The 22,807-nt window shown below is 35.8% G+C and overlaps 1 protein-coding gene across 10 annotated transcripts in view; it reads left to right on the top strand.

Annotated features, from left to right (window-relative positions):
• Positions 1–22,807, top strand: part of CDKAL1 (CDK5 regulatory subunit associated protein 1 like 1) — a 678,378-nt gene that overhangs the window by 482,596 nt on the left and 172,975 nt on the right. For all 10 annotated transcript variants that reach the window (XM_024121827.3, XM_024121823.3, XM_028479372.2 and 7 more), the window contains one exon: positions 12,316–12,496. In XM_024121827.3, coding sequence (XP_023977595.1) covers positions 12,316–12,496 — 181 coding nt within the window. The remainder of the gene's footprint in view (positions 1–12,315; positions 12,497–22,807) is intronic.

Raw genomic sequence — 22,807 nt, 5'->3', positions numbered from 1 at the left:
AGGACCTGTATGCAGAAAATTATAAGACACTGATGAAAGAAATTAAAGATGATACAAATAGATGGAGAGATATACCATGTTCTTGGATTGGAAGAATCAACATTGTGAAAATGACTCTACTACCCAAAGCAATCTACAGATCCAATGCAATCCCTATCAAACTACCACTGGCATTCTTCAGAGAACTAAAACAAAATATTTCACAATTTGCATGGAAACACAAAAGACCCCGAATAGCCTAAGCAATCTTGAGAAAGAAAAACGGAGCTAGAGGAATCAGGCTCCCGGACTTCAGACTATTCTACAAAGCTACAGTAATCAAGACAGTGTGGTACTGGCGCAAAAACAGAAATATAGATCAATGGAACAGGATCGAAAACCCAGAGATAAAACCACGCACATATGGTCACCTTATTATTGATAAAGGAGGCAAGAATATACAATGGAGAAAAGACCGGCTCTTCAATAAGTGGTGCTGGGAAAACTGGACAGCTACATGTAAAAGAAGGAAATTAGAATACTCCCTAACAGCATACACAAAAATAGACTCAAAATGGATTAAAGACCTAAATGTTAGGCCAGACACTATCAAACTTTTTGAGGAAAACATAGGAAGAACACTCTATGACAGAGTGCGATATCATCTCACACCGGTCAGAATGGCCATCATCAAAAAATCAACAAACAATAAATGCTGGAGAGGGTGTGGAGAAAAGGGAACACTCTTGCACTGTTGGTGGGAATGTAAATTGATACAACCACTATGAGAACAGTATGGAGGCTCCTTAAAAAACTATAAATAGGACTACCGTACGACCCAGCAATCCCACTACTGGGCATATACCTTTGGAAAACCATAATTCGAAAAGGGTCATGTACCACAATGTTCATTGCAGAACTTATTACAATAGCCAGGACATGGAAGCAACCTAAGTGTCCATCAACAGAAGAATGGATAAAGAAGATGAGGCACATATATACAATAGAATATTACTTATCCATACAAAGAAATGAAATTGAGACATTTGTAGTGAGGTGGACGGATCTAGAGTCTGTCATACAGAGTGAAGTAAGTCAGAAAGAGAAAAACAAATACCATATGCTAACACATATATATGGAATCTAAGAAAAAAAAGAGTTCATGAAGAACCTAGGGGTAAGATGGGAATAAAGACACAGACCTACAAGAGAATGGACTTGAGGATATGGGGAGGGGGAAGGGTAGCATGGACATATATACACTACCAAATGTAAAACCAATAGCTAGTGGGAAGCAGCCGCATAGCACAGGGGGATCAGCTTGGTGGTTTGTGACCACCTAGCGGGGTGGGATAGGGAGGGTGGGAGGGAGCGAGAACCAAGAGGGAAGAGATATGGGTATGTACATATATGTATAGCTGATTAACTTTGGAGGTGGATGCACCTAGAGTCTGTTATACAGAGTGAAGTAAGTCAGAAAGAGATAAACAAGTACCCTATGCTATCATATATATATGGAATCTAAAAAAAAAAAAGGTCATGAAGAACCTAAGGACAGGATGGGAATAAAGACGCAGACCTACTAGAGAATGGACTTGAGGATACGGGGAGGGGGAAGTGTAAGCTGGGACAAAGTGAGAGAGTGGCATGGACATATATACACTACCAAATGTAAAACCAATAGCTAGTGGGAAGCAGCCGCATAGCACAGGGGGATCAGCTTGGTGGTTTGTGACCACCTAGCGGGGTGGGATAGGGAGGGTGGGAGGGAGCGAGAACCAAGAGGGAAGAGATATGGGTATGTACATATATGTATAGCTGATTAACTTTGTTATAAAGCAGAAACTAACATGCCATTGTAAAGCAATTATACTCCAATACAGATGTTAAAAATAAATAAATAAATAAAACCCAAATGGTTGCCTGCTAACATTTTTTTTGATCATTATCATCACTCATCAACAAATAGGTAGATGTAATTATTCCTATTTACGGGTGGCTCAGAGAGAGGAAGCAGTAATAGTACCACTAGAAGGAAATCAGATTTAAATCCAGACAGATTTGGGTCCCCATTTTCTAGCCACATTTTCACAGATTATCTTACTTTTCTGAGCCTCAGGTCCCTCTTTCACAAAATAGGGATGACAACACATCCCTTCCTGGTCTGCTGTGAAGACCAAGTAAAGTAATGAATGTAAAGCATTTATAATAGCAGCTGCCGTATAGTACGTGCTTAATAGTCGCTAGCTTGCTTTTGTGTTCCTTAAGAGACTAACAGAAATGGGGAACAAGACCACACCAACTACCTTGAACCTGGACTCTTCTCCTTCTATTACACATATGGCCCCTGTTTCTGCTCACATTTCTTTTGTATCTGGTAGCGTCGATAAGTGTTAGTAGAAAATTTTAGCAGGAGTGCATGATCAGAGTATAAAAGACACTAAAACAAAGTTGACATGACATGATCAGTTTGATATTCTTCATCACAAAAAAATTAGAAGACACTGACATGGTGAAGTGATTTGTATATAAAGTGTAAGAAATTCTAAAATGCCGTAGATATGAACAATATTCCAGCTTCAGCGCCGCCTGACAAAAGTCCAGAAGTATCTAACGAAGGAATTACACCAGAACTGAGTTTGTTTCTGGAAGTCTAATTATGTTAAAAACAACTGCACAAATAAAAACTGTTCAATATAAGTTGACAACTAAAAATAAAGTAAAACTAAGTAAAACTAAAAGAATAAAGTTAAAATAGCTCAGACAAGTTTTTACTTAGAAGGTAACTTAAAGAGCAGTTCTATACACAGTTTTCTGTTCGTTAAGGTTTGCTCAAGTGTGTACATCAATGAGATGAGTACCTAAGTGACACAAATAAGAGATAAGACTGATCCTTCGTTTACCATTTAGTGATTCTGTGATGATTGGCAATTTCTTCCACCTTTTTGAATCTTATTTCCCTAATGGTGCTTTCCCTATTTCCCACAGGGACAAAATAGAATCTGTCTTATGTGGAGGTTGTATTAAATAAGGTGTAAGTTGTTCACATATTGCCTGGCACTTAGTATTATATAATAAATGATAGTTGTTATCATCTCTCTGACAGGTGATCCTTCGTTTACCATTTAGTGATTCTGTGATGATTGGCAATTTCTTCCACCTTTTTGAATCTTATTTCCCTAATGGTGCTTTCCCTATTTCCCACAGGGACAAAATAGAATCTGTCTTATGTGGAGGTTGTATTAAATAAGGTGTAAGTTGTTCACATATTGCCTGGCACTTAGTATTATATAATAAATGATAGTTGTTGTTATCATCTCTCTGACAGGGTTACAATAATAATAGCTAAAACATGTCAGGCAGTACGTAGCAGGCACTGTCCTGAGCAACTAATATATGTACTAACTCATTAATCCTGTTATCTGTGAATACTTTTATTATTCTTATTTTATAGAAAAGGAAACTGAAGCATACTAGTGCTAAATAAGTAATTTGCCCAAGAGCATGCAGCTAGTTAGTGGCAGAGCCCCTCGGTTACACATGGGAAGCGTTTTCTCCTAGATATCCATGTTTAAAAATTAGGGATGAACTCCCAAGCCACACCAGTCTTTCTTTGCCTAGTGACTCATTATGGCTTTTCAGCCCTTATCTAAATGTTTCAGGGCTTTTTCTGTTTTCAGCTCAGGTCCTTTAAGAATTTCTTCGTAAAATTATGAAAATAAATTTAAAGCTGCTGAAAGGTGTCTTAACTTTATTTGAAGATGTCGTATTGTTTCTCCCTAAGTTTCCTCTTTCGGTGTGAACAGAATGATTGCTCTTTGTCATAAATCAGTAGTTGGGAAATAAGTCCAAGTTTTCCTCCTTCTAGTCCTTCCTGATAGCAGGCTCTGAACATAATTCCCTTTCAACCTTAACCTTACCTTTTATTATCTTTGCCTTTTGCCCCTATTTGGCCATATTTAATTCTTGGACTATGCTTTGTCAAAAGCTTAGCTAGTAGGACTTCTTAGAATAAAGTATGTTCTGGAGCAGGGGTTCCCAACCCCTGGCAGTCCTCGGCCTGTTAGGAACCGGGACGCACAGCAGGAGGTGAGCGACGGGCGAGCAGGGAAGCTTCATCTGCCGCTCCCCATAGCTCGCATTACTGCCTGAACCATCCCCCACCTACCCCTGCCCCCCAGCCCCATCCGTGGAAAAATTGTCTTCCATGAAACTGGTCTCTGGGGCCAAAAAGGTTGGGGACCGCTGTTATGGAGGATTGCATAACTGTCTCTCTGTCTTCAGAAAGATGTTTTTTGTTCTAGTTTTGTTTCTTTCACTTTTAAGAGGGTTGCTGTGGGTATAAGTCAGATACCATCCAGTAAGCACCCAGTGTAAGAGTATGTTTGAAGATTTTTAGTGAATGTATACATTTGTGCAACCATCATCCCAAGTCAGTTTTAGAATGCTTTGGTTATGACGCAGAGTTTCCTAATGCCTGTTTGGAGTGAATCCCTGCCCCCAGTCCCAGGCAACCACTGATCAGTTTCCTGTCTCTCTAGTTTTGCTTCTTGTAGAAATTTCATGTAAATGGAAACAGTAAGTAATCCTTTGTGTCTTCCTTCTTAGGGTGTTTTCAGGGTTCATCCACGTTGGTGCCTGTATCATTAGTTGCTTCTCTTTTATTTGTAAGTAAATTTCCATTGTATGGGTATGTCACATTTTGTTTATCCATTCACCAGTTGATAGACACTTGGACTGTTTCCAGGTTGAAGCTATTATGAAGAATGCTGCTGTAAAAATCCACATACAAGTCCTTGTGTGGACATATGTTTTAATTTCTCTTGTGTAGGTAGCTAGGAGTAGACTTTCTTAGGCAGAGTAAGTGTGTATTTAACTTTTCAAACAATTGCCAAACCATTTCCCAAAGTAACTGCACCATTTGAAAGTCCCACCTACAATGGATAAGGGTTTCAGTTTCTCGGTATGCACATCGATGTCTGTTGTTTTCTAGTGTTTTTTCAATATAGCCATTCTCCTGGGTGTGTGGCATCTTACAAGATTTTAACTTGCATTGCCCTGATTATTAACAACGTTGGGCAGTTTTTTATGCACTTATTAACTATTCATATATCTTCTTTAGTTAAGTGTTAAAATCCTTTGCCCATTGTACAGTTGTGTTGTCTTCCTGTTGGTGAGACATAAGAGTTCTTAAAATATTTTGTACACAAAATATACAAATCTTTTTATCAGATATATGGTATGTAAATACTTTTTCCCAGTCTATGGCTTCTCTTTTTGTTTTCTTAATGATGTGTTTTCAATAAGTCCAATTTATCAGTTTATCCAATTTTTTTTCATAAATTGTGCGGTTGGTGTTATAGCTAAGAAATCTTTTCCTTACTCAAGTCACAAAGATTTTCTTCTGGAAGTTTAGTAATTCTAGCTCTTACATTTATATCTATGATTCCTATAGAAGTACTTTTTGTGTATAATGTAAGGTAAGGTAAGGGTCTAATAAGTATTTCTGGGGGGGCATATGGTATCCAATTGCTCCAGCACCATTTATTGAAAACACTGTCACCTGCCCTCATTGAATTGCCTTGGCAGTTTTGTTGAAAATGAACCATAAATGTATGGGTATATTTTTGGACTCTATGCTGTTCCACTGATCTGTCATTATACTGCTACCACAATGTCTTGATAGTGTAGCTTTGTAGTAAGTCTTTTAAGTCAGGTTCATCCATTCCACTAACTTTGTTCTCGTTCAAAATTGTTTTGGCTATTTTAGGCCCTTTACATTTCCATATAAATTTAGAATCAGCTTGTCGATGTTTTCTACAGAAAAACATCCTGAAATATTTTGATAGTAGTTGCACTGAGTCTTTTTTTCTTAATTATTTATTTATTTATTTTATTTTTAACACCTTTATTAGAGTATAATTGCTTTACAGTGTTGTGTTAGTTTCTGCTATATAACAAAGTGAATCAGCTATATGTGTAAATATATCCCCTCACTCTTGCGTCTCCCTCCCACCCTCTCTATCCCGCCCTTCTAAGCAGTCACAGAGCACAGAGCTGATCTCCCTGTGCTATGTGGCTGCCTCCCACTAGCTAAATATTTCACATTTGGTAGTGTATATATGTCCGTGCCACTCTCTCACTTCATCCCAGCTTCCCCTTCCGCCTCCCCGTGTCCTCAAGTCCATGCTCTACGTCTGCATCTTTATTCCTGTCCTGCCCCTAGGTTCTTCAGAACCTTTTTTTTTTTACACTTAGGTTGCTTCCATGTCCTGGCTATTGTAAATAGTTCTGCAATGAACATTGTGGTACATGACTCTTTTTGAATTATGGTTTTCTCAGGGTATATGCCCAGTAGTGGGATTGCTGGGTCATATGGTAGTTCTTTTTTTGCACTGAATCTTAGTATCGTTTTGAAGAGACTAACCATCTTAACAACAGTATAATCTTCCAGTCCATGAAAATGATATATTTTTCAATTTATTTTAGCTGTTTTTCTTTCTCTCAGCAAATTTTAAGAAACTCTTTAAATTATCTGTTTCTATGCTCAAATTTATTCTTAAGTATTTTATGCTATTGTGAATGGAACTGCTTTCTTGATTTCATTTCCTCATTATTCATTACTAATATATAAAAATAAAATTGATTTTTTTTAACTTTTTACTTTATATTGGAGTGTAGTTGATTAACAGTGTTTTGATAGTTTCAGGTGTACAGCAAAGTGATTCAGTTATACATATACCTGTATCTATTCTTTTTCAAATTCTTTTCCCATTTAGGTTGTTACGTAATATTGAGCATAGTTCCTTGTGCTATACAGTAGAAAATACAGTTGATTTTTATATGTTGATCCTTAGCTTTGGTGAACTCATTTATTCTAGTAGATTCATTAGATTCCTTAGATTTTCTATGTATGAGATTATGTCACTTGCCAAAAAAAAAGACTTTTTCCTTTTCAATCTGTATGCTTTTCATTTCTTTCTCTTGCTTTTCTGCACTGATTATAATGTTCTACTCCACTAATATTTTGAAGAAGTGAGAACAGAATTCTCTGTCTTGTTACTATTCTTAATGGAAAAGCATTTAGTCTTTCACCAATAAATATGATAATAGCTGTAGATCCTTTATCAGATTGCAGTAGTTTCCTTCTGTTCTTTCTTTGCTGAGAGTTTTTATCACGAATGGGTACTGGACTTGTAAACTGAGTTTTCTGCATGTACCAATATCACCATGGGGGTTTTATCCTTTATTCTTTTCATATGGCTTATTGCATTAATTGATATTTGCACGTCATACCAACCCTTGCATTTCTGAGATTAAAAACATGGTCATGATATACAATACTTTTTATGTGTTTTGAGGCTCACTTTGCTTATCTTCTGTTAAGAATTTTTGTCTCTGAGTTCATGAGGGTTATTGGCCTGGAATTATTTCCATCTCTTTCTTTGGTTTTCATACAGGCTACTATTGCTGGACTTGTAAAATGCGTTTCTCATCTATTTTTTTTTTTTTTTTTTGTGGTATGCGGGCCTCCCTCTGCTGCGGCCTCTCCCGTTGCGGAGCACAGGCTCCGGAGCGCAGGCCCAGCGGCCATGGCTCACGGGCCCAGCAGCTCTGCGGCATGTGGGATCCTCCCAGACCGGGGCGCGAACCTGGTTCCCCTGCATCGGCAGGCGGACGCGCAACCACTGCGCCACCAGGGAAGCCCTCTCATCTATTTTTGAAACAGTCTCTGGGAATTCCCTGGCAGTCCAGTGGTTAGGACTCAGGTCTCTCACTGCCAGGGCCCCAGGTTTGATCCATGGTTGGGGAACTAAGATCCCAAAGCAAGCTGCATGGCCCCCAAAAAAAAACAAAAGAAAAAAAAAGGAAAGAAATAGTCTCTGTAGAGTTAGTTTTATTCTCTCTTAAATGTGAAGTCATCTGGGCCTGCATGCCTCCATTGTTTTGTGTTGTTTTCTTTGGTGACAGTATTTTAAATTACAAATTCAATTTTTGTAATAGATAAAAGGCTATGCAGGTTTTCTGCTTCTTCAGTTTTTATAATTTCTGTCTTTCAAAGAATTTTCCTGTTTCATCTAAGTTTTTAATTTATTGGCTTAAAATTGCTTACAATATACCCTTAGTATCCTTTTAATGTTGATAACAACTGTAGTGTGCTGTCCCCTCCTTCATGCCTGAAGTCAGTCATTTGTGTCTTCTCTTTTCTTCTCAGTCTACTAGTAGTTTAGTAATTTTATTAATTATTTTTAAAGGTGCACCTTACTTTTATTGTTTTTTCTCTATTTTCTATTTTATTGAACTTCTTTTACCTTTATTATTTACTTTATTTTACTTTGGGTTTGATTTGCTCCTGTTTTAAAACTTCTTAAGGTGGAAGCTTAGATTATTGTTTACCTCTTTCTAACACAGACATTTAAATCTATAAATTGCTTTCTAAGCACTGCTTTAGCTGCATCCCATATATTTAGATACGGTATATTTTTATATTTTTATTTTCATTCCATTCAAGATGCTTTTTATTCCCTTTCTGCTTCCAATTTAGCTTCCATGAAATTGTGGAGTAATTGTCCTGGAATTAATCTCTATAGGACTAAAAAATGTCTCTTTTAATCATGTGTTTTGTTTATGCCTAATAATTTTAATAGGTCTGATCCTTTTTCTGATCATTTTTACCGCTTTCTTTTGAGGTAGATAGTGTGTGTGTTAGTCTCACTTTTTTCACATGTGGAATTTGAAGCTCATAACTTATTGTTCTAAAGAATGAAATAGAATCATCCTTTTTATATTTTTTCCAGTGAAACACCAAATTGCAAGTGAAAGTCTTGAGGTGTATTAAAGTACAACATTTTTTGTAGTATTTCAGATACAGTATGGCATGTATATATGTATGTATTTTTAGTCAAGGTGAATAATTAAGTATTTTAAAATATTTGGGGCTTTCTTAAATGCTGGCTTAGTGCCAGCAAATAGGTAGTACTCTACTTACATGTCCCTGATCGATTTTCATAACTAAATCATACAGCTCAATTCAGATGCATAATTGGCAACTTTCTCATTAATTCCATTCCCAAGTTATTTAATGAACTCTTTTTGCAAGTAAATAGCAAGTATAAGTCAGAAAAAAAATGGGTCAAAACTCCTCTTATTTAAGCTAATTGGACATTTTCATCATTCCTTCAGAATTAATACTACTATGAAAATGTAAATATAGAAGGTCTTTTAAATTTTAAAAAGGCATAATACCTAGTAATTATATTTATTAGACTCACAGCTTCAATAAATTTGTGGAAATGATCATTTTTAAAAATTTTAATAATTTGAAAATTCATACCATCTCAAAAAACAGCATTTACTCACAATTAGCATATTAAATATTTGGATTAATATTCTATTTTACACCCCTTAAAATTTCCTTATAGCCACTTAAATCATATACATGCAATTCGTTTAGAATTTGGTCCACTTCAAACATTTTTTATTTTTCTTATGAACTGAAGAGAATATTTACTAATAAGTAAATTAGCAGTGTAAATATGAGATGTTTTATTTGGTTCACCTAAGGAGCCCAATTATTTTGAAGAACCTAAGTAGCATGATTTGTATATACAAAATCAATGTATTGATGAGCTTCAATATTAAAGTGTAGTCTCTACTTTGCAAACATTTTTTGGGTAATCAGTTTATAGTCTTATATACTTTGAAACTTAAACTGCTTTTACTTTTAATTACTAACTTAGGTCTTTCATGAATTCATAGTGTCCTATCCCCACCTCTGTTATTGGTCACCTTTTTGTGTAGATTATCAAATATATTTATACATTGAACATCCCCTTCCTTAACATTTATGATGACTACTGTAAAGGTTTGCCTTTTCTTTTTCACTATGGACTTTAAGGCCAAAGTAAGCAGGTGTTACATAATAGTGAACTCAACTACATTGGATCAAGGATGTGGGGTGAGTGGGGGGAGGATCAGTAAGGTACTTTCCTCTGGGAATACCCCATATTCTAGTGCCAAGTTCATTCCAATTCATAGCTGGAACAATAACCAATTGTCTTTGTCGCTGCAGTGTTTCACAGGCAATTTCTCTTTTTTTTTTTTTTTCCTAATTTCTTAGGGGAGATGGACTCTTCTCTGTCACTTCTGCTGTGCTCCATTACTTTTATTTTTAGGTGTGGATTTCTTTTGTTCAGAAATAGTTGTAAGTCAACTGTAAAAAATTGCTAATTGAAGTTATTAACATAATTCTATTTCACATGCTTTAGTTAGTCTAGAAAATAGTCTTTTTATTTACAATTTACTGTAAAAGTATATTTTTTATGGTTTTCAACAGTAATTTTGATAATTATCCTTAAAAGAGAAAAAAAAAATTATAGCACGATAAAATTTAAAAAAATTTTTTTTTCCAAATATACTGTTAGATTTTTCTGTATGTATATTGTCTCATTTTCTATTTAGCATCAGATAGAAAAGTTCCAGACCTTGGAACTTCCCTTACTAATTGAAGTTCAGCCAAGTTAAGAGCTGGGTGAGACTAAGCAGAAAGCAAGAAAGAAATATTTTTAAAAATAAATTTGTCATTCTTTCACAGAGAATATTGTAGCATACTTATGGAGAAACTCAATGGCCAAAGAGAAATGACTTCCAAGATGCTAACATATGGACCTATTGAAAAACAAATGGAGCTTGTTACCCAGTCACTCTGATGAAAAGCTTTTAGTGCTTTATTCTTAAGTATTAAAGGGCAGCAAGAGTCACTATTTATTACGGCAGGTCTTAGTCATGAATGAAAGGGACCAAAATCCAAGAACCCAGAGGAAATAGGTACAGTTATAGTGAGCAAAGGAAAGATTGTGGATAAACTGTAATTGGTATCCTCAAAGAGTTAAGAAAAGATGTTGCATCTCTAAAAAACAGTAAGCTGTGGAAAGGAAAACTGGAAAATGAGAAAGAGCTCTTAGAAATTTAAAATATGATAAACAATTTTTTCAATTGAAGCATTGGAAGATAAACTCAAGTAAATCTTTCAGAAAATGTAACAAAAGCACAAGATGGAAAATAATAGTGGAGCAGCCTTAGAGGGTCAATCCTGCAGTTTCAACATTCAAAGGAGAGGACTTTCAGAGAGAGAAAAATGATTTTTAAAATAGCATAAAATTAGATCTATAGACCATGAGTCTCCAGATTGTACCCTGTACAAATATTTAAATACTTAATCCAAGACCTATTATCATGAAATTTAAAAACATTGAAAAAAATTAGTAGCCTAAAAGCTTTGAAAAAGATAGTGGGGCACATGTAAAGAAGTTTGCATCATAGTGGATCTGGACATCTCATCTCAACCTTGCCAACTTAAAAAAAAAAAAGGGAACAATACAAAATTCTGATGGGTAATACTTTTCATTTTGGAGGGCTATGCACCCCACACTATCAGTCAGTTGTGTGTGGATTAAGACATGTTCAGAGATGCTAAAACAATAACAACAAAACTTCCCTGCCACTCGTTTTGATGAAGCTTCTGAAAGAATGCTCCAGCAGAATTAAGGAGAATAGAATAGTCAAGAATTAGGAAGGCATAGGATCCAGAAAATAAAGGCGGGGGGATTGAAAAGAAAGCCAGGGAACCACATTCAAGGGTAACAGCTGGTTCATTATGAAAGCAACACATACTTGAAGAAAGTTAGGAGTGGCATTTCCAGAGAGAAAAATGGAACTGGTAAATTATATTGTACATTGAGAGTTTAGAAAGTAGTATTGGTTTTTGATAGAGCTGATGGATCTTCTGGAAAACATTTACATAGGTACATAGACTATTAAGCAATTTTTTTAAAAAGGAAATTATTAACTCTAGGAAAAATTAAATATGGCACAAGAAAACTTATTGATAGTATACCAGTTAGCTGTGAAAGTGAACAATATCTCAGCATTTATACCAATGGAAATACTCTTAACACTATTAATTTAACTAAAAATTGAGCCGTGATTATGTTGGGAGGGGAAGGATAGAGTAGTTTAAAGAGCTGAATCCTCATTGAAGTCTGCAAATATTGCCTAATAGTCAATAAGTCTAGAAATAGAATAAGCATCAATATTAAAATATAGAAGGATGAAGAAACATCTGAAATTTTTTAAAATGGGTATTTCCTGAGGATGATGGGGGCCGTGTTTTCCATAAACTTTTAGTATTTAGGGCATTTTAAAACTGTTTGCAAATGTCCCTTTTCTAAAAATAAAATTTAATTTTAAAGGAATAGTGGTATTTAAAATGTCAAGGAAATAGAATAATTATGGACTGTAGTCAACTTTGTACATATTTGTTTTATTATTTTCTAGAGTTCCTGGAATAACTATTGCTACAGACATTATCTGTGGTTTTCCTGGAGAAACAGACCAAGATTTTCAAGAAACAGTGAAACTTGTTGAAGAGTACAAATTTCCAAGTCTCTTTATTAACCAATTTTACCCAAGACCAGGAACTCCCGCTGCAAAAATGGAACAAGTTCCAGCGCAAGTGGTAAGATACTTTTCTTGCAAGGTATTATATTTAGCCAACAGCTATAAAAATGCAGCTGTGTTGCCTGCCTTAACACAACTAGCTCATGGTATAACCAACCCTTAAGTTACAAAATACGGAATGTTTGTTCCCAGTTGGGGTCAGGGGCAGGGAGACCTTGGGACATTAAATGACCTTAGGCAACTATAATATTACCTTTTTTTTTCTCTTGAAGAGTGAGGTTCAGATGACACGGGGAAAATTTTTTAAACTAATATCTAGTACTAACTGTTTATAGGATAAAGCCTTGGATCTTTCACAGTAAGGCAAAACTTAAATATCTGTGAGCAAAGGAGGCTTCCCTGCTTCTTAAGAGATGCTTTTCATAATTTGTTACTTTCTGAGGGTCCCCTGGTTTTCCTGCTTTTCCATGGGATGGATATGATGCTGTCTGTCTATTTTGGATGTGTGTTGCTTTCACAGTGAACCTCAATTTAATTTCCTCCTTACATGTTCATAGATATATTAGAGTAAGATGACCTAAAATAAATGTGAAAAATTTTGAGAGCCAGTAAAGGCAAACTGTTTCCCAGAATGCACCAGAAATTAATGACCTCAAACAAACTTTAGTTTCTAGATTCATTGGCCCAAGATGAAAAAATGTTAGTAAGCCTTAAGAGGAAGTAGAATTTTTTTCACTGAAAATTTTCTGCTTTGTTTCTGATTACCAAAACAAATTGTGTGCTACCATTAATTTTTCATAAACATAAAAAGAAATCAAATGAACTAATTACTTTTTATATCTAAATTACAATTTTTATTGATGTATAATTTGCATTCAGCAAAATTACCTCTTTCCGGCATATAGTTCTTTGAATTTTGATGAATGCATTCACTAGTGTAACTGGTCCCACAATCAAGATACAGAACGATTCCATCAAGCGCCCCCTGCCAAACTCCCTTTTACTTTTTCTGTAGTTATCTACTTTCTCCATCCCCAGCTCCTTAACAACTACTGTTCTATAGTCCTTATAGTCTAATTCATTCTTTTTAAATCTTCTTTAATAAAAAAGTTTTTAAACTTCAAAATACCTGCAGAAAAGTGTACAGCTGTATGTTTTCAAAGAGTGACTACTTCCATGTAACCCTCAGTCTGATCAAGAAATAGGACATTAGCAGTACCCCAGAGGTCCCCATCATGCCTTTCTCTTTACTATCCTCTCCTATTTCCCAACAGAAACCATTATCCCTCATTCTGACATATTAGTTTGACCTGTTTTTAAACTTCATGTAAATGAAAGAATTCATCAGTGTTTGAATGTTGGGTTTTTTAATTTAACATTGTGTTGGTGAGAGTAGTCTGTTTTTGCTAGTAGCTGTATCTCATTCATTTTATTTGCTGTATAGTATTCCATTTATGCAAATCACAATTTGTACATCCTAATGTGAAAGAAGAATTGGATCTTTTCAACATTCCATTGTTAGTATTGCAGCTCATACAGCTGTCAGCTTTCCTGCTTGTATCTTTTATTTGACTCATGTATGTAAACATTTCTGCTGGGCATTTAGCTAGGAGTGTAATTGCTGGATCATAGGAAATACAATTACTCTGCTCTACTAGATGCTGCCCAATAGTTTTCCCAACTAGTTGAATTTAGAGTTCCAGCAGCAGTATATCTAAAAATGCTAGTGACTCTGTATCCTTGCCAACAGTTGGCAGTATGTTTTTATTAGTAACCATTCTGATGGGAATGTAACGTAATCTTTTTTTTTTTTTTTGGCTACGTTGGGTCTTCGTTGCCGCACATGGGCTTTCTCTAGTTGGGGCGAGCGGGAGCTACTCTTCGTTGTGGTGTGTGTGCTTCTCATTGAGGTGGTTTCTCTTGTTGCGGAGCATGGGCTCTAGGCATGTGGGCTTCAGTAGTTGTGGCACAAGGGCTCAGTAGTTGTGGTTCACGGGCTTAGTTGCTTCACGGCATATGGGATCTTCCCAGACCAGGGATTGAACCCGTGTCCCCTGTGTAGGCAGGCGGATTCTTAACCACTGCGCCACCAGGGAAGTCCTATAATGTAATCTGATTGTGGTTTTTATATCTCCCTGTCAACTATTGATACTGAATAGCTTTTATATGTTTATTGGAGATTTGGATACACTTTTTCATGAAGTGCCTGTTCACACCTTTGCCCCTTTATCTCTTGGCTTACCTGTTTTGTTTGTTTCCTTCCCCATTCCTTCCTCTGATTTATAGGAATTATTTGTGTTTTCTGAATAGAAGTCCATCGTTGGTCATGGTAATCTAAGTACCTTCCATTCTGTAACCAGTCTTTGCACTCTTTTAATGGTGCCTTTTGAAGAGCATTCTTAATTTTATGTAGAATTTATCAATATTTTTCTTCTTGTTTTAGTGTTTTTTGGGTCCTGTTTAAGATTACCTTCCCCACATTGTCATGAAGATACCCTCCCCTGCAAAAGGTACTCTTAGAAATTTTATGATTTTGCCTTTTACTTTTAGATCTTTAATCCAACTGTAATTTATTTTTGTTTAGATTATGAGGTATGGAGGTCAAGACTTTTTTTAAAATATAAGGATATCCATTTGAGTCATCACCACTTATGGAATATCTCATCCTTTACCAACTGCTCTGCCTGGTCACCTTTATCATAAATCAACTGCCTCTGCACGTGCGTCTGTTCTGGAACTTTATTCTGTTCCTTTGATCTGTTGATTTTTCCACAAAATCACAAGTTAATTACTGTAGCTTTGTAATAAGTCTTGATATTGGCAGTGTAAGTATTCCAAATGTTTTTTCCTTGAAAATTGTCCTGACTATTCTTGATCCTTTGACTTTCTAAATTTGTCAACTTCCACCAAAAAATCCTGCTGGAATTTTAATTGATATTGTATTGATTCTATAGATCATTTGGGGGGAAATTGACATTGTAATAATATCAAGTTTTTCATCTTTGAATAAAATATAGCTCTTAGTTATTTTAATCTTCTTTAATTTCTCTCAGTAATGATAGTTTTCTGTATACAAGCTTTGCATATCATTTATTATTTTTATCCATACTTGTGTATTCCCTTGATATTATTAATCATTTTTAATTGTTACTACTATTTAGAAATAGAATTGATTTTAACGTATTTACCTTTCACCCATCAACTTCGCTGAATTTATTTATTCTAATAGTTTTTCTGTAGGATTTTTTTTTCTTCCAATTTTTCTGGGTATACAGTTGTATTATCTGAGGATAGTTGCAGTTTTACTTCTTCCTTTTCAATCCTCATAACTTTTATTTCTTACTGTATTACCTGGAACTTACAGTACACTACTGAATAAAATTGGGTAGTTTTCTCTTCTTTCCTAACTCAAGAGTGGAGTTTACAGAATTTCACCATTCAGTGTAAAAGTTAACTGTAGTTTGGGGATTAGGGAAGTCCCTTTCTAAGTCCTAATTTACCGTGTGTGTGTGTAAATTAGGTAAATTACATGTGTGCGCACGCGCGCTTTAATCATGAATAGAATTAAACTTTTATCACTTTCTTTTCATCTATTGAAATAATCATATGTTTTGTTTGTGGTGTTAAGTCTGTTAATATTGTGAATTCTACTGAATGGCTTTTGAATATTTAAATCAACCTTGCATTCCCGTGATACACTTCTCTTGGTCATGATGTATTATTTTTGATATATTATTTCAGTCAGTTTGCTCAAATTTTGTGAAGAATTTTTACATCTTTGTTCACAGAAAATTTTGATCTGTAGTTTTCTTGTAATGTCTACTTTTTTTTTTTAACATCTTTATTGGAGTATAACTGTTTTACAATGGTGTGTTAGTTTCTGCTTTACAACAAAGTGAATCAGTTATACATATACATATGTTCCTGTAATGTCTTCTTAATTTTGGTTTCAGAGTAATGTTGGCCTCATAAAATGAGTTGGGAAGTGTAGTATTTCTATTGTATAGAAATATAGTATTTCTATTGTATAGAAATATAGTATTTCTATAGTATTTCTATACAATTTAAGTTGTATAGTATTTCTATTATTTTCCCTTAAATATACCTAGAATTACCTAATGTATTAAGTGGAATTGTAAGATGGCCCCAGAAACTCCCTCATCCCTTCCCCCCCTCATTAGGGTACATACTCTGTGTAATCCCTGGGACTGTTAATTTGATATTTTCTCTACCCTTTGGTTTCTTGGTTCTGCCCTCTGAGTCATTTTTCCTTGTTCATGAAAGCAGTTTCTCAAAAATGTTGTGGCTCTTCCCTGTATTTTGCTGGAGTTTATTCCATTAGACAAAAATCACATCAACATATCTTTATGATATGATACCTTCTCTACCTTAGCCCCCTGCTGACTACTTTTCTTTGTATTTTTCCTCCTTGGCATTCCTGGAGCTTCTTTACTCTGCGCTGACCTCTCTCATCAGCTTTGGAAAATGTCAGCCATTCTCTCTTCAGGTATTTCTTCTGCTCCATTCTCTCCTTCTCTTCTCTTCTAGAATTTCAGTTATACGTGCGATGATATCTTCGCTATGTTCCCCAATGTCTAATTTATCCTTTTCTATATTTTTCCTTCTTTGTTCTCTTTCTGTTTCCGGATGTTCTCTCCTCACCTCTTTTCTAGTAAACTCCTGCTCTTCACAGTAGTGAATAGCAAGGTGAACAGCAACAGTAAGCATGTGTGGTCCCTAGAGAAGCAGCACTGCTGTCCACCCATGGGGCTGCTGGAAATGCGGGCTCTCAGGCCCCACCCCATCCCAGACCTTCTCAGTCATTCTTCGTCTCCACATTGATTTGTCTGTACATTAAAATTTATGAAGTGCTATTCTAGTTTACTAATCCTTTATTCATCTGTTTTTAATCTGCCATCAAACCCATATATGGAATTTCTCATTTTAATTTTTTTACTTCTAGAATTACAATTTGATTCTTTTTTTTATAGATTCCAGTGTTCTAGTGAAGTTCCCCATACTTTCCTCTATATTTTTTGAACATATTTAATCAGTTACCTTAAAGCCCATACTGAATTCTCCAATATCTGGATCTAATGTTGGTTTGTTTGTATTGTTTTTTTTTTCTTGATTTTGATCATTTGTCTTCTCTTTCCATATACCTGATCATTTTTATTATATGACTACCATTGTTTATTTTAAAAAAAAACAACTATAGGGTCTAGACTGTAATGTATCTTCCTCTGGGAGTATTTAATTTTGCTTCTGCTAGACTCTAAGATAAGGACTGATTATTTGAATTGATCTGAGATTGATTTTTCAAACTATTTTTCAGTCTTTCTGAGGACTGGGTTGTTTCTGGCTTGCCCTTACTTTTTGAAGGCAGGCAGGGGTGTGTTGGTTTTTAACAACTGACATTCAGCAGGAAGGGTTCTGATTTATAGCTTTTGCTGATTTCCATAGTGTAAATACTTCCACTCTTGCCAGTTTCAAATCACCAATGTGATATCACTGAACAGCACATGCAATTGGGAAGAGATGCACATAATCAACTCTTGTGAACTGGTGAAAAGCCTGAGCCAACATACCACCTTAGTGGAGCTCTTCAGGATCTCAGCTGAAATTCTGTGGTGGTTAGCAGGGCCTTTTTTTTTATGGCAGGTCTTCAACTCTAATTTTTGTCTCTTCAGGATCATGAGAATCCTTCAGGCTCTGCATAGTTTCTCAGCCTCTTAGCTTTTACCTGGCTGCTCAGTCTCCCAGTCACTGCTTACACATTAATAAATACCCGGAAGGGAAAAGTAGATCCAAATATTGAGCTTCTCTCCAGGATCTTAGTTCCTCAGGTTCTCACTGCCTTGGTAGCTTTTTGATGTTCAAACAGTACATATTATAAATTTTATTCACCTTTTCTAATTGTTCTTGGCAAGATCATTGGTCTGATACAAGCTGGTTTGCCTTAGCCAGAAGCAGAACTCATTGCATAAAGTCAGCTTTCAGGTGCTTTATATTTTGCTCTTTTATCTTTTAAACATAGCCCCTTAGCATCTTGCTTACATCTTTAGACTTCAGTCACCCAGTCCTGGCATAGCAGAACCATTTTTTTATTTTTCAGACTTTATATTTTAGAGCAGTTTTAGGTTCATAGCAAAATTGATTAGAAAGTACATAGAGTTCCCATATACTCTGCCACACACACATACAACTTCCCCCGAAATCAACATCCCACACCAGAGTGTGGTACGTTGGTTACATCGATGAACCTACATTGGCACATCATTATCACCCAAAGTCAGCAGTTTACATTTCAGTCTACATTCTTTGCATTTGTGGAAATGTGTAAAAACATGTATCTACCAGTATAGTATCATACAGAATAGTTTCCCTTCTCTAAATATTCTCTGTGCTCTACCTGTTCATCCCTCCCCTACGCCCCAACACCTGGGAACCACTGATTATTTTTACTGTATTCATAATTTTGCCTTTTCCAGCATGTTAGATAGTTGGAATCCTAGAGTGTTGTATCCTTTTCAGATTGGCTTATTTCACTTAGTAGTGTGCATTTAAGGTTTCTCTGTGTCTTTCTATGGTTTGATAGCTCATTTCATTTTAAAACAACAGAAATTTATTGTCTGACAGTTCTGAATACTGAAGTCCAGAGGCAGGTCTCTGCTTCCTCTGGACCACGTAGGAAAATCCTTCCTTGCCTCTTCCTAGCTTTGGGTGGTTTGCTGCTAATCTTTTTCCCTTGCTTGTAGCTGATTTTCTGCCTTCATTGTCACATGGTATCCCTGTGTGTCTCTGTCTTCACATGGCTATTTCTTGTAAGGGCCCCAGCCATATTAGATTAGGGACCTGCCCTATTCCTCATCTCAAGTCATTACATCTGCAGTAACCCTCTTTCCAGATAAGGCTGCATTTTGAGATTATGGGGGTTAGGACTTCAACATATCTTTTTTGGGGGGATACAACTCAATCCACACACTTATCTAAATTTCTGTAATTATGCTCTAGGTAAAAACTAGCCTAGAAGAGTTTCATCTTTATAAAGTTCAGAATCTTAAATAAAAGGAATTAAGTATTAATGATGAAACTCTTTGATGACCTGCTGTCAAAGAGAGGATATATCATGTGCATTGAATCTCCCTGGTTTTCCTAAATTTATCAAAAATTAACAACTGTCTACCCTAAGGTAGGTACTTTATGAAACTGCTTAGCAACTGGACGTCACTAAAATAAAACACTGCTACAAAATAGATATCCATTCTTTCTTATCTAATTTGTTTGCCATTTCCTTGCCTAAAAAATCAACAATGAAGATGGGCTCTAACCCCTTATTGGAAGAAGACCACAATATCAGTTACTTTCAAACAACACTTCTTATTCTGTCTTTAGAATGCCTCTTAGTGAAAATATATTGTTTTCTTAGGTATATTTTATTTCCACTAAAATCAACCCCCCCCAAATGTTCTTCTCTGATAAATGACATGAATAATTTCAGTATACTTTTCTCTTTCCTATAACTACTTTTACATGAATCCTAGTATTAATATAAGTAAATCCCAGTGCTTTTCATGCTTTATAGTAGAGCTCTGATAAATGAACTAAATTTTGTGTATTTTTTAATCATTTAAATCGTCAAATGGATAAAAGCACCATACAGTTGAGTTTTGCATTTGCATAGGAGGGAGGGGCAGGTTTTTTGCCAATCCTTTATTGCCTGCTGAAAAAAAAGTATAACGCTCTTAAATTGATAATGAAAATAATTTAGGCAGTGTATTTTCATGATCAGGATAGACTAAAATTTTTTTCTTAGCTTTTGCAAGCTTATTAATGTATAAGATTTAATAGTGGAATCACTTAAGCTAATTGGGAGTGACCTTAGACTTTTAGATGAAAGGTCAAATTTGCATGTTTACATTTTCTATTTCATTGAGTCTTCCTTGAGCAGTCTTCATTAATCTTAAGTAATTCTATTAGCATTTTAAAATTACGGCTGAGGTTCTTAGTCTGCCTAGAAAAGGTAACTTAAGTTTAAAAAGTCATTTGATTCTTAGCTATCAATTCCAGACTTTGTTTTTAGAAAATTTTGGTGAAAAATAATGAAGTTGTAATGAATCTTTATTTTAAGAGGTCTATGACTTGAAAAAATAATTTTTAGGTGATGAGAGTAGCTTTGGAATTTTCATATTGGTTTAAAATGTTAAATTGTGATCTTAAATCCACCTGCTTGCTTGTCTTACATCTTGGAACTAAGATAATGTCTTTAGATATATGTTAGCACAAAAGAATCATAACTCACCTGCAGTTTCGAGAACATTTACCCTAGGGATAACGAGGCCACAGTCGATGCTTCCTGCCTCAGCTCTTAGGAGTGTGGGTGCATGTTTCTGAGGCACCTGGAGGGCCATCCTTGAGATTGATCCAGGCAGCTTTGCTGAAACTGTCCCCAGTAGATTTCCCTGTGAGGGAGTGAATTTTTGCTGGAGGTATTCAAACCAAGGCCAGGTGACCGCTTGGAATAGATGTTGAATAAGAAATGTTCTTAAATGATATGCAGGTTTAAGAACAATGACATATAATGGCTCTCCCAAATTTAGCTACCCATGAGTTCTTTAAAAAAGCAAAACAGAGAAATAAAGCAGATAGAGCTTTGTTACTTTCTCTAAATGTTTTTAAAAGCTTGTTGTTTCTGAGTATGATCTAAAGTTTAACAACTCAGTATTTTAGAGACTATCAAGTTGCTTTAATGGAAGGAATTCTGATATTTTTGCCTTACTTGATAGTATAATTACATTATTTACACAGTCTCTGATTTTCAAATTAAAGTTTTTCCTTGGGGGAGAGGTAAAAATATTTTCAAGAGTTATTATACTCTAGATTGCCCATTATACTTTATTCTAAATTGATTTCCAAACATATGTCAAGGGAAGCCCCTTTTCTCAAGATTATTTTCGTTTTGACTTCTCTCTTCAGAAGGAATATTTTGGGATTCTTACACGATTGTATTCGATTCTTCCAGTGAGTCTTTTTTTTTAATTTATTTTATTTTTATTTGTTTTTGGCTGCATTGGGTCTTTGTTGCTGCGTGTGGGCTTTCTCTAGTTGCATTGAGCGGGGGCTACTCTTCATTGGGGTGCATGGGTTTCTCATTGCGTTGGCTTCTCTTGTTCCGGAGCACAGGCTCTAGGCGCACAGGCTTCAGTAGCTGTGGCGCACGGGCTCAGTAGTTGTGGCTCGCGGGCTCTAGAGCTCAGGCTCAGTAGTTGTGGCTTGAGGGCTGTAGAGTGCAGGCTCAGTAGTTGTGGCTCATGGGCTTAGTTGCCCCATGGCATGTGGGATTTTCCCGGACCAGGGCTTGAACCCGTGTCCCCTGCATTGGCAGTTGGATTCTTAACCACTGTGCCACCAGGGAAGCCCTCCAGTGGGTCTTTTAAGTTTCTTTTTTCTGGGCATATCATTTCTCTTTTTATTTCCTCTTTTGTTAGAGTGTTTAACCTGACCATAGATTTGTTTTTAATAGATTTCAGCAGATCACTTAACAGAGTCTTTTATGATGACTGTAGTAACATTAGGAAGTATGAGCTAGATTATAATCCAGAGAGGTGGTTGGGAACAGCCTACTTTGTGTGAGTTTTTATACAGATGGTATTCGTTTAACAAATGGAGAATTGAATTGAATGATCTCTAAGGCCCCTTGAAACTCTTAATAATCTTAGATTCTCTATCATTTGGGTTTTATTTTAAACATCTTTATTGCAGTATAATTGCTTTACAATGGTGTGGTAGTTTCTGCTTTATAACACAGTGAATCAGTTATACATATACATATGTTCCCATATCTCTTCCCTCTTGCGTCTCCCTCCCTCCCACCCTCCCTATCCCACCCCTCTAGGTGGTCACAAAGCACCGGGCTGATCTCCCTGTGCTATGCGGCTGCTTCCCACTAGCTATTTTACGTTTGGTAGTGTATATATGTCCATGCCACTCTCTCACTTTGTGACAGCTTACCCTTCCCCCTCCCCATATCCTCAAGTCCATTCTCTAGTAGGTCTGTGTCTTTATTCCCATCTTACCCCTAGGTTCTTCATGACCCTTTTTTTTTTCTTATATTTCATATATATGTGTTAGCATATGGTATTTGTTTTTCTCTTTCTGACTTACTTCACTCTGTATGACATGACAGACTCTAGGTCCCTCCACCTCACTACAAATATCTCAACCCAATCCAAAAATGGGCAGAAGACCTAAATAGACATTTCTCCAAAGAAGATATACAGATTGCCAACAAACACATGAAAGAATGCACAACATCATTAATCATTAGAGAAATGCAAATCAAAACCACAATGAGATATCATCTCAAACC

The sequence above is a fragment of the Physeter macrocephalus genome, chromosome 18 (assembly GCF_002837175.3).
Source record: "Physeter macrocephalus isolate SW-GA chromosome 18, ASM283717v5, whole genome shotgun sequence".
In the NCBI taxonomy this organism is placed as follows: domain Eukaryota; kingdom Metazoa; phylum Chordata; class Mammalia; order Artiodactyla; family Physeteridae; genus Physeter; species Physeter macrocephalus.
This window is presented reverse-complemented; position numbering and strand designations above follow the sequence as displayed.